General features: G+C 47.6%; 2 protein-coding genes and 1 non-coding gene across 3 annotated transcripts; 2 read left to right on the forward strand and 1 right to left on the reverse strand.

The window, feature by feature from the left end:
* Positions 1 to 848: 848 nt before the first annotated feature.
* SNAPIN (SNAP associated protein) lies at positions 849 to 2742 on the forward strand. The gene is made up of 4 exons (XM_039363461.1): positions 849 to 1011; positions 1792 to 1838; positions 1919 to 2037; positions 2304 to 2742. The coding sequence occupies exons 1-4, from the start codon at positions 881 to 883 to the stop codon at positions 2406 to 2408; spliced, it is 402 nt and encodes a 133-aa protein (XP_039219395.1). The 5' UTR covers positions 849 to 880; the 3' UTR covers positions 2409 to 2742.
* A 449-nt stretch (positions 2743 to 3191) lies between these two features.
* Positions 3192 to 9341, reverse strand: ILF2 (interleukin enhancer binding factor 2). Its single transcript, XM_039363460.1, has 15 exons — positions 9163 to 9341; positions 8376 to 8435; positions 7710 to 7752; positions 7454 to 7558; positions 7212 to 7289; positions 6618 to 6720; positions 6466 to 6531; positions 6232 to 6348; positions 5954 to 6032; positions 5479 to 5566; positions 4923 to 4984; positions 4548 to 4662; positions 4007 to 4097; positions 3672 to 3845; positions 3192 to 3343 (listed from the first exon to the last, which is right to left on the reverse strand). The coding sequence occupies exons 1-14, from the start codon at positions 9165 to 9167 to the stop codon at positions 3685 to 3687; spliced, it is 1173 nt and encodes a 390-aa protein (XP_039219394.1). The 5' UTR covers positions 9168 to 9341; the 3' UTR covers positions 3192 to 3343; positions 3672 to 3684.
* A 356-nt stretch (positions 9342 to 9697) lies between these two features.
* On the forward strand, positions 9698 to 9769 carry TRNAM-CAU. Its single transcript has one exon. It is a non-coding gene; the product is annotated as a tRNA-Met (tRNA).
* The last annotated feature ends 2290 nt before the right edge of the window (positions 9770 to 12059 follow it).

Genomic DNA, 12059 nt, shown 5'->3' on the forward strand with positions numbered 1-12059 from the left:
GGAACCAACTAAGGGATGTCCTTTGTGCCCAGCTTGTTGGCTTTGCGCATCTTCCATATTAAAATTTGAAAATAGAACACAAATATTCTTTTTGTTGATTCAGCCAGGCTAAGCCCAAATCAGGGTTTGTGTGCTACACTAGCCAGGTAGTCATTTTGTGCAAAATCAACTAACCAAGATGTGGGGAACTAGCCCTCGTTGGGTTAGTTCCACCCCTTTGGATTCTTTCTGCTGGGGCAGATTTTGTGTTTCATTGGCTGCTTATCGTAACACCAGGCTTACAATCAAAAGATAAATATATATCATTAGAGAGAGAGAGATCTGTTAATAGATTTATTCCAGTTTGGTCTCTGGAAAATTAATACTTTGTTGGCTTTGGGTTAAAAGCTTCCTGGCTTACTGGAAGTAGGAGGAATGGAATACAAGATTGGCTTTGCTTTATTTATAAACAAATGGTGTATACATACATGAATAGAATAGAATAATAACTTTATTAATAGTCACTTTAATCAGCATATATTAAAATGAGATTTCGGTGCATGCAGCTCTCAAAAGGGAACTCCAATATACCATATAGAAACATTATAAAATCTAGGAAGGCTTCCAATTAAAGCTGTACGGGGGAGACCCAACTCAACGCAGCTCCTCCGACCTTGCGAAGGGAGAAAAAACGGGGCGTTGCAAGCGACTTTCCCCCCTAAATTTTATATTACATTAGGTCCGAAGGCCATCAAACTTCGGGAGGACTCGGTTTCCCAGCGTGCCTCTGGCCAGGCGCCGCCCTGGGCAGCTCCGGCGCAGGCGCTCAACGGCCCGGCTAGTTTCCAGGTAAGGCTGTGCGCAGGCGCGGATTATCCCAGCAGGCTCTGCTGCGGCAGCAATGGCGGCGGCGGCGGCGGCGGGTCTTTCCAGCCCGGCGGTACCGGCAGCCCGGGACCTCTTCGCCGAGGGGCTGCTGGAGTTCCTGCGGCCGGCCGTGCGGCAGCTGGACACGCATGTCCACGCCGTCAGGTAGGCAGGCAGGCGGGTGTCCGTCCGGCTCAGAGCCCGCCGAGTAGGGGGTGTAATCCGTCAGGTGCAGCTTCCTTTCAGTTAGGCTGTGTGCGTGTGTGTGTGTCTCAAACAGGTAGGCAGACAGGTGGGTGTCCGCCTGGTGCAATTGCCCTTAGTTGAAGGCGAGGCTGGGCTTCTGCGTTCAGAGCCAGATAGGTGGGATGTAATCCATCAGGTGCAGCTTCCTTTCAATTAGGTTCTGGGGGGGGGGTGCTCAGAGACAAGTAGGCAGACAGGTGGGTGAGTATCCGTCTGGTGCTGCCGCCCTGATTCGAAGGCGAGGGAAGGCTTCTGCGTTCAGAGCCAGGCAGGTGGGGTGTAATCCATCAGGTGCAGCAGCTTCTTCCTAGACACACCGTCAGATAGGCAGGGGAGGGGGGGGGACCGGTGGCTCAGAGACAGGTAGGCAGACAGGTGGCTGTCCGTGCGGTGCAGCTGCCCTGATTCGAAGCTGGGCTTCTGCATTCAGAGCTAAGCAGGTGGGATATAATCCACCAGGTGCAGCTTCCTTTTCCTGGACATGCACGTCCATGCCATCAATTAGGGATGGTGTGTGTGTATTGCAGAGACAGACAGGTGGGTGTCCGTCCGGTGCAGCTGCCCTGATTTGAAGGAGAGGCCATGCTTCTGCCTTCGGAGACAGGCAGGTGGGTGCAGCTTCCTTTAGGCCTCATTGTAGATTCAATCCGCTTAAAAGACCCCCAGACCTAATTCAGGCTGTCTTTCTCTCTTCGGCAGGGAGAGCCAGGTGGAGCTGCGGGAGCACATTGACAGCCTGGCTGCAGGTAAGTCCGAACATTAGTGGTGGAGCCCACTTTGCCCCCCCCCCAAGCCCCCCACCAGTTTTTCCCTCCTTCCCTCCCAGAGCTCTGCCGGATCAATGAGGACCAGAAAGTTGCCCTCGACTTGGATCCCTATGTGAAGAAGCTGCTCAACGCCCGGCGCAGGGTCGTTCTGGTGAACAACATCCTGCAGAACGCCCAGGTGCCTTCAATGGGGCTGGATTGCGGGCAGGGGATGATGGGGATTGGAATCTGGCACAGCCCAAAGGGTATCTAGAGACACAGTGGGGAGGGCAGTTTCTGTAGTTCTTTGTGGATATTTTTTGCAGCTACCAAAATGGAGTAAGAAAGTTGAGCTTTAGTTTTTTCCTTGTAAAGGACTAGCAACTTAGCTTGAGGGATTTGAAACATTGTCAAAAGCCAGGCAGCTTCTTAATTAAAGTGCTCTGCTAACCGTGTTCCCCGCAGGAACGCCTGAGAAGGCTCAACCACAGCGTGGGCAAGGAGACCGCCCGGAGGAAGGCCCTCCTGGATGCGAGTAGCAACTACCCCCATAGCTCTCCCAGCAAGTGAGGAGGGGGGCCGGAAGGGCTGGAAAAAAAACCCCAAGCTTGTAGCTGTTTTTACAAGACACCACAAACTCCGGAATAAATCTTGGAAAGGGACAAAAAATAATGGGCTTTTGGGGTACTGCAGAGGAAAGGATTTTGCTGGGCTCGTTTTGCAACTCAAAGCAGAGAGGAAGAATGGAAGTAATTTTGTGTCGTGGGGTGTTAAAATTATACTCCTGCAGAGTGGAAGGATGGCTCCCTTAACGGGTGTGGGATAATAACAATAACATAAAAAGTTGGACCGTGATTTTTTTTCCTTCTGGAGGGGGGAAAAATAAAGTTTCAACGAAAATGAACTCTTGTTCGTCTTGCAGGCTGATTTTGGGGGGGAAAAGGCGAAGGAAAAATGCCCAGGAAGAGCATAGCTGAGTGCCTTTTACACCAAGGGGCAGTTAAGAGCATCCTCTGGAAACATCCCCGTGGGTTAAACCCTAAATTTGCGGCTGCTTTGGGGGATGAATTCGTTGAAAAAGCATGGGAGGCAACACAATTTCTCACAAAAATGAGACTGCTTGAGGCTCAGGAGAGTTTGCTGGTTGATTTGAAAAATTCAGAAAAATAACCAAAGTCGTGGGAAGTTTAGCATGGAAGGTAATTTTTCCCTCCTCTTCCTGTAGTGAAAAGGACTGTTAAAAAGGACTTAGAAGGGGATTCCTGGTGAGGAAATATGTATATATATATATTTTTTGTTAATGATAACGTGAAGGCCTCTTGGATTTGACAGCAATGAAGAATTACAAAGCTCTTGTACAAAACACCACCTTTTTATAAGGAACACCTCATTTTAATGGTAAAAGTTATAAAAACGAAGACATTTAAGAACTGGATAGAGAAGGGCGGCTTTTTCGGATTCTGTGTCTGGCTCATCCAATCGCATTTCAGACGTGGAGAATTCCTCTGAAAGACAAACAGGATTGAGTTTGAGTCTTCTGGAAGACAGAAACGTGATTTTAAAATTTCCCCATGGGGGGGGGCTCCTGTTTTGGGACAATCGCCACGTTACAGTTAAGGCTGCAAATATTTCACAAAGAAAGATCCCTTTCTGAGATCCTGGCTTGGGACTGTGAGCTTTTGGTGGTTCCTGATTTTGGCAACGTCTGGAAGACCGAGAACAGATGTTCGGAAGACCTTAACCCGATTGATCCTACCTGAGCCCTTTGGGAAGACCCCCCCCCCCTTCCGCCTCCAGAGAGAAAATGGCGCAACAACAGGATTCAAAACATACCCGAGGGCCCGGATCATTCCTGTGTTTCCATGTTCTCCTCTTCCTCCCCAGCGGGCGGCTCTTCCTGATTCTCTTCCTCCTCCTCCCCTTCCTTCTTTTCCGGCGGCTTCTCGTAAGCCTTCTCCGACGGGGTCACGATCACCCCTTCCCAGGTGGACATTTCCGTCGCGAGGTCTGCAAACCAAGGAACTTCAGTGGTCCAGGAAGATGGGCGAGGGGATGCCAGCCACCCCTTGGTGCCCATTTCTCTGGGTTTCTTACGGACGCGGCTTGGCGGCCTTGCCTTCCCTCCCTCCCTCCCTCTGCCAGGTCTCTCCAAATACTTCCATACTTACAGTTGGCGTCTCCCTCCTGCCCCAGGATCTTGCGGTAGCCCCCGTGAGAGAGAATGCGGACGAGGGTTTGAGCCGTGTAGCAAACCATGTCCTAAGAGGAAAAAAGATGGAGGCTGCCCTGAGTTAGGGGGCTTCAGACCTGGGAAGAATTAAACCCCACTTTTCACAGCCTCATTGCTCTTCCTCTTAAATTTAACCAACTGTACAGAGAAGCTAAGCCAGGCTTATAAACAAATGAGACACGACTTTACAATTTGCAACTATAATCATAGCGCCAGGCTGTATTTAATGGGACATCCAGGCATATGTCTAACCACTCTTGGCCAAATAATCGAAGCGCAAAGAGTTTCTAACCAAAGCTGCAAATGATACAGAAAAAAAAGCCTAAATTTAAATTTATTTAACTATAATCATGCAGAGAGGCAGAGGGATTTAATTGGGGCATCTGGCAGGCCAGACAAGCGACTCGGCTGCAGTCAAAGCAAACTGGGAAAAGCTCTGATCGATCTTGAGGGTGACCCAATTTAAGGCAGGACGCTACCTGCTGCTCCAGGGTCATAACGGTGTGGACTCGGAAATTCCCGCTCTCACACGGGTCAGTGATGCCGACCGAGCCGGGAAGGAACAGTCCCGCAGCCAAGATCTGAAGGCAGCGCCTGGGAAGAGGGAAAAAAAAAAAAGCATAAAGATAAAAATTTCTCCATGGCTGTTCTTGATCGGGAATTTGAGTTGCTAATGTTTTCATCCCAAAAAGCGAGTCCAAAGCTTGGAGTGTGGTGTGTGTGTTCCCCAGTTCTGGGAACCTGAAGCACTCAATGGGGCTTTAAGGATGACCAGAAGCAAGGAAACTTTTTCACCCTTAAAATAAAATTAAAAAACCCCTCTCAACTCTTGGGAACGTGGTTTTCAACTGTACCTGTAAGCTACGTTGAGAGCCAACGGCTGCCGAGTCGGGTTGTTCATCACTGCGTAATGTCCCTAGAATCACAGAGAAAAAATTCAGCAAGAGGAGACTTTGATTTTCACTTCCCTCTGCCTGGGAGCTCAAATCTATCAAGTGTGAACTTGGAAATAGGAATATTTTGGTGATCAAAGGGATTCGCATCCTCACGGTCCACGTTTTGCCTGATGGGATGGTGGCCAATTCTATTTAAGGATAAAACCAGGATTGGGGAAAATGACAAAATGGCTGGCGTTCTTCTCAACGAGTTTAAATCCAGGAGTGGCTCACTGGGTAAAGGCCTAAAATTAAATTATTTGGGCTGCCTTTTTGGATCCCAAGAATTCTGCTTCCCTAAACGACTTGGCCATCAGATCTCAAGGGAGACGGAAATTGAAATTTGGGCTCTATATGGCGCGAAAGAGGCGAGGGAAGGCTTATGTGTGGAATCCAAGTGCCAAGAATGCAACTGGCGAATCTAAATTTTGGAATTTAGTTTCTTTTAAACTTCCCCACTGGTTCTGAAACCTACGAGTAAGTCCAGGATCCACGGCGTGAGAGGCTCGAAGCCCGGAAAACGCATCCTGAGATCCTTTAAGAGGCGGATCAAAACTTTCACCCTGAAAGGAGAAAAGGGCAGTTGTGGTTCTCTCTGATGCAAAACTTTTGGGCCAGGAAGCAGAGGAGTTGGTTATCTCCACCTCAGCAAACACCTTCAAGTAATGCACAAGGACCACACCAGTTTGCGATGGTGCCCAAACCCGTGCTTAAATATTTGACTGGGAAAACTGCCACGCTGAGAAACAGCTGGCTTCTAGACAAAATTAAAGCAACAGTATTACAGCCTTTTTCGAAATAACTTGACTTAAGACAAGGCAGCCAAAAACTAGGCTAAACAGAAACCAAAAATGGCAGGCAAAATGCAAAATCTTGCTCCTCTTTTGCAGGGACAGAAAGCAGCTCCCAGATCCCCCCCCCAAAAAAAATTCCAAAAAAAATAAACTTACGTGGACTGCGAGGCGTTTTCTTCAAACCAGCGGGCGTGTCTGATGGCGGCCAGGGCGCTCTGCAGCACTTTAATATCCACTGGGGGGAGAAATATTTTATGATTCACTTTGCTTCTTCGCTTTTACCCAGAGTTTTAAAAGTCCCCCAAAGCAGGCTGGAAACAGAGGCTTTCCCACGCTTGCCGACCTTGTACGCAATCTCTTTTTTTCTGTCCTCAACCCTGATCCTAACCCGCTCCCACCTTTTCCCAAGGGAGGAAGCGGCCCGCTACACTTACGGTGCAGCTCAGGGTCCAGCTTGCGAAGATTGGGGGGCACGGTGGTGATGAGGATTTTCACCGTGGCGTCCGCCGAGCTGATTTCGAAGCCCGTCTCATTGGTAAGCATGGTCAGCACTGAAGAGGTGAAAAAAAGAGGAAGGGAGAGGAAGTTCATTCACGAGATTATGGATCCTCTTATTTGAGACCTCTCCCAGCTGGGCGGTCCGTAACTCTGCGGGAGCCGTCGCTTACCTTCCGCGGGGTCCTGGGTCCGTAGAGACTCCACCACCTTGTTCCCCAAAGCAGCAACGGCTTCTACTGCAGGAGAAGGCAGAAGTTAGTTTAGGAGGTTGTGGCTTCGCGCCAACTCCACCTTCCTCCCTTCCCTGCCGGCCAACACCTACACGTGGGCAAGATTTTGAGGATCACAACCAGATCCGCCACATTGTGACCGGTCATCATGGTGCCTTTCTTGTATGAGCCCACCTGGCGGACTTCTTCGATTTGCTGGGAAGGAGGGAGAAAGAAAAAAAAAAAAAGATGGGAAAAATGGGATTTCGGGAAGGCAGCAAGGTCATTTGGGGGCTTAGTTGGTAAGCTCACAAGTGTCTGTGTTAGTTGCTTGTCTGAAAGAAAAAAGGCTGGTGAATACACCCTGTCAGTCAAGGGCCAAAGATAAGAAAGCCGAAATTCACATAGGAACCAGATTATTATCCACTCTGGGTTTGCAGCAAAGCACAACTGGTGCAGTTTCCACATTGTGCTAAGCGGCAAAGAAAGGTCGCAATGAATCAAACAGGGTTTCCTGCCTGAGCAGGGGGTTAGACTAGAAGACCTCCACGGTCCCTGCCAATCTGTTTTCTGTTATTCTGTTTAAACGTGGCCATGGTTTAAACGTAACCTGGAACACAAAGCAAGAAGCCCCATAAAAATGTAACTATTCTTAATCTTTGAATGCTGGCTTGGTAAACACACCCATTCTCCACGGTCCTACTCACCACTTCAAACGTTCCTGGTGCCACAATCAAGTTGTCGATCACATTGTTGATCTTAGTGACCAGTGAAAGAATGGAGGCCTAATTTGAAGAGGAAGGGGGGGAGAGCATTTAAAAGGCTTAATTCTCCACCTCTCAGCATGTTTAAAATAGGGAAATTAGACTTGTACTCAGATGTTGAGCTCCTGCCGCCGACTTTAACCCACATATTTTTATTTTGCCCTGGGAGGAACTTGAGGGCCCACCTGTTCAGCGGAGGTTGGAGCAAGATCCTGGTTTCTCTTCAACAGGGCTTCGCTGAAGGAGGTTTCGTCCGGAGCCGGCTTCACCCGAGGGAAAGCCATCTCGCACTGAAGGCAGAAAAATCCCATTAGGGAAGGTGATTTTTTTGGCCCCCCCTGCCCACATCTGCCTTTTACAGCCAACGGTTCAGTTTGGTTTTTTAAAGTTCTCTAAAGTCTGCTACGAGACGTATTTGGGGAGGCAGCCAGACCCACTCACCACGTAGAAGTCGAAAGGGATGTGAGGCACAAAAGGTCGGAACCTGGAACAGAGGAAAGAAAAGAGATGAGGACTCACACTTACCTCGCCCGATCCGCGATGGATTTGCGGGTGTGGGGTGTGGAGAAGAATTTAAGATCTTCTTCACCAGGTTAATGTGAGATTAAGAGTCCCTTCCTCTCTGCACAGAAGGATGGGAAGAGAAGTCATGGGCCAAGGTGCTAGGTGGGTTATCAAGTTGGACAGAACTGAAAAACAAATACTGATTTTGCCTTTCCTGAATTGAATTTCCAGGAATTGAGTATTAGCAGGATCAGGCCTAGAGCCAGGTGCATCTACTCTGATTGAGCAACACACGTGAAAGATATTATATATATATAGGAGTCCTCTTCCTTGCACAGACTTCACTGGTGATCAAGAAGCAAGCAGGGCAGCTGAGCTACAGCAGATCTCCCAGGCCTCCATCTTTCCCAAGGCCTACAAAAGCCCCCCCAGGAAACAGCAGAAGGTAGGCCCAATTCTTACAATGTTAAATTCCCTTAGCTGCAAAGCTACCAGTGTTTATACTTTAGAGTCACAATGCATGCAAAGTTCTCTCCATTGCTAGGTTTGCTGCTCTGGGTGAAGGCACCCCTTTGTTAAGCAACCCCCCCACGTGGAATTTACCCGCTGCCAGGGCCTCCTCGAGACCCAAAGCGTCCGCCGCGGCCACGGCCTCGGTCGCCCCTGAAAGAAATGGAGGGGAGTGGGAATTAGCAAAAGTCGAGGCTGTGATTAGTTGTCTTCTGTGCACAGTTCATTTACGTAAGGATGGGGAAGCACTGCTGGGTGTGGGAGAGCTTGAAGCTTAAGAGGGATTTTCGTATCATAATATAACTATACAATCAACCTGATAATCACTTTGATCATTCCATCCTAATACAATCATAACCTGGTAATCATCTTGATCATTCTAATATAACCATAATATAATCGTAACAATATAGTTATACTATAATAATTATCAGTTTTGTTATTACTAATTACTATTATCACTATTAATGACGTATCAATGTATCGTTAACGCGATTATTGCTATTATTGCTAATATTATGAATGGGAACCATATTATATTATAATTATTTATTAAGAATGTGAATAGGAACCACCCTCAGAGCATCCAAACGCCTCTCCTGCGCCGCAGATAGACTGCTCCTGTTTCTGGAGGCTCTACTTTCTTTCTTTTCCTCCCACCCGGGACTACAACTCCCATCAAAGCTCTCTCTCTCGGGGCGATGGGAGTTGTGGTCCAGGCGCCGCCTCCCCTCCCGAGCGCAGCTAGGAGGCGGGGACGATGGGAGTTGTAGTCCGGCCGTACCCTTTTCTTCTTCCCCCTCCCCCCCACTTCCTCTCGTGCTTTTTCTTCCCCCGCCGAGGAAGGCCTCGATTTTTCCCCCTCCTCCTCCGGCCTCACCTCATGTCTCCGTCAGGGAAGGGACCGTCTCCGCTCCGGCTGAGGCGGGGAAAGCGATTCCCGGCGGCCGCGCTCGGAAGGGGGAGAAAAGTGTGAGCAGAAATCTGAAAGAAAAAGCCACCCGGCCTGCTCCAGCACCCGCCGCTTCGCCCGCCTGGCAACAAGCCGCGCCGCGATTGGATGCGCGGCCAAGTAAGAAGGCTCGCTACGGGTTGCTCTGGCTGCTGGCCCGTTTCGGCCAATGGTGGGAGCGGGTTGGGTTTTTCCCCCGCCCTTCTCTGGAAAACCATTGGTCTTTCCGCCTGCCTGTCCCCGCTTCTGCAAACAAGGGGAAGGTAGCCAATGGGAAGGTGGCGAGCGGGAAGCGCAACCAATCCTAACAAGAGTCGTGGGCGGGAGGTTCCCGCCGTCGACGCACGCGCGGCGCGGGAAGCCTGTACTTTCAAGAGTCCATTCAAAGCGGAGTTGAAACTGTTTAGTGCGCATGTGCTTCGGTTTTTCATAATAGGTCAAAAGAGACCTCCATTGCCCGAAAAGCAGAGTGGCGCAGCGGAAGCGTGCTGGGCCCATAACCCAGAGGTCGATGGATCGAAACCATCCTCTGCTAAGCTAGCCTGAATTTTTTTTCTCCCCCCCCCCCTATATTCTCCAAAACAATTCAAAATAAATACAGAAAACCCCATGCACGTTTTTCTTTAGTCTTCCGATTAGGCGCTTGGCTTATTATCACATTTAAGTCTGCGACTTTTGCATTCTGGGCGTCCCTGGGAATGACAGACCCGCAGCCAGACTGGGAAAACTGTTTCCATCATGGATGAGTTTTCTTTCCCCCCCTTCTGCATCTGGGTTTCCTTTCTTGGGTCTTTCCACCAGCTCTGCCTTTTTCCACCCCTGTCTGCGATTCTAAGTTTTTATTTTATTTTATTTTAATGACCTATACGTTTTCCTATGCATTGCGTTATAGGGTGTGCATTAAATTGGCAAGCCTAATTGAGTTTAAAACTGATTTTTTTTTTTATCTGGGAATTTAGTTGTGCAGAATCTGGGTTTAGGTGGTTGAATATTTTTTAAGAAACTCTGCTTTCCATGTAGCTGGAGAAAGAATCTCAGAAGCTGGCTCGGTTTACCCATCCAGATGGGCTGCTTCTTTTTGCACGATCTTTTGTTGGTGCCTTGATTCTTAAACTAAAAAGCCTGTTTGTCTTCCTTTTTAATGTTTTAATTTTTTCCCCCTTCTCTGGGTGAAATCAGTGCAGAGCAAGACGCCTTCCGGTAGAGGGCGCTTTTGTCCTTCCAATCGTTTCTTAACCCATCTGATTCTCCCACCTTTGGTGCTCAGTGGGCGGGGTGGATCCCCTCCCCAACCTGGGCTTATAACTTATGTTTTCCCTGTCAAAACCCTGGAAAAACTTGTTTTTATCTCTCTCTCTCTCTCTCTCTCTCTCTCTCTCTCTCTCTCTCTCTCTCTCTCTCTCTCTCTCTCTCTCTCTCATTCTTTCCTAATATCTATATCTATATATCTATATCCATTCATCCATCCATATTACTATCATCCGTCCGTCCATCCATCCATCTACCTATCTATCTATCATTCTTTCCTAATATCTATATATATCTATATCCATCCATCCATCTATCCATATTACTATCATCCATCCATCCATCCATCCATCCATCCATCTATCTATCATCTATCTATCATCTATCCATTTATATTTCTATTTATATTTTTCTGTCTAATCTATCATAGCTATTATCTATCAGCTATCTATCATCTATTTGGCTTCTATCTTATCTATCACATCTATCATCTACCTACCTATTTATTTATTTATTAAATGTATTTACCGCTCATCTCATACCCAGTGAGTCTAGCATAAAATCAGTGTTTCTCAATCTTGGCAAGGTGAAAGGACTTCAACTCCCAGAATTCCCCACCCAGCATTATCTGAACTTCAACTCCCAGAATTCCCCACCCAGCATTATCTGGACTTCAACTCCCAGAATTCCCCACCCAGCATTATCTGGACTTCAACTCCCAGAATTCCCCACCCAGCATTATCTGGACTTCAATTCCCAGAATTCCCACCCAGCGTGTCTGGATTTCAAACCCCCCCCCCAAAAAAATTCTGGCTAGGGAATTCTGAAAGTTGAAGTCCACACACATCTTCAAGAAGTGATCAAGGTTAAGACATAGTGGTTTAAACACGCTGTGCTCAATGGATTCATCCCTCTGCAAAGCACCAAGGGAGAATTCCTAAATTCCCTTATTCCAGCTTGATCCTTTTGAAGGACGTTGCGGCGTTGAAGGAAAAGCAGAATTGTGTGTGTTTGCTAGGAACAAGACGCAACTCTTGGGAAATGTGTTTACCACCCATCTGGGTCCATGGAAGTGTGCTGAGGCTGCTGTGTGTATTTACACAGAAGTAAATTATTCATCTCATTAATTTCTGACTAGGGGTACTTAGAATCCCATTCGAGCTGCAGCTGAAACTTAGCAGAATCCGGGAAGGTTTACGGGAAAATGTGAAAAAAAATTTAAAATTTATTTGTTGTTTCATTTGATTTTTTTTTCTTCTTTTGTCGATCAAATTGGGGAGCCTTTAAAATCCGGAAAACTGAAGCAGCCTTGATACTTCAATTACCTTTTCAAATAAGTCTTTTTCGCTAAAAATGTCAGCGGGATGCTGGATTAATGATCAACCATAATCCCCAGTATAGCAAACTCCTTAAAAAAAAAAAAAAAAAGGAATCCACTTAAATTACGTGCTTGCCCAGGATTTTATCACCTTTGTTTCCAGGCTGGTTGCAGAGGAAGAGAAAAATCAATTTCCTGCCTTGGAGCTTTTTATAAGAGAATTTGGAAACCCAACGAACAAACAAAAAAATGCTTTATA

Source organism: Crotalus tigris, unplaced genomic scaffold (assembly GCF_016545835.1).
Source record: "Crotalus tigris isolate CLP2741 ecotype Arizona unplaced genomic scaffold, ASM1654583v1 scf7180000019553.37968852642:3898890, whole genome shotgun sequence".
NCBI classification, from domain to species: Eukaryota; Metazoa; Chordata; class Lepidosauria; order Squamata; family Viperidae; genus Crotalus; species Crotalus tigris.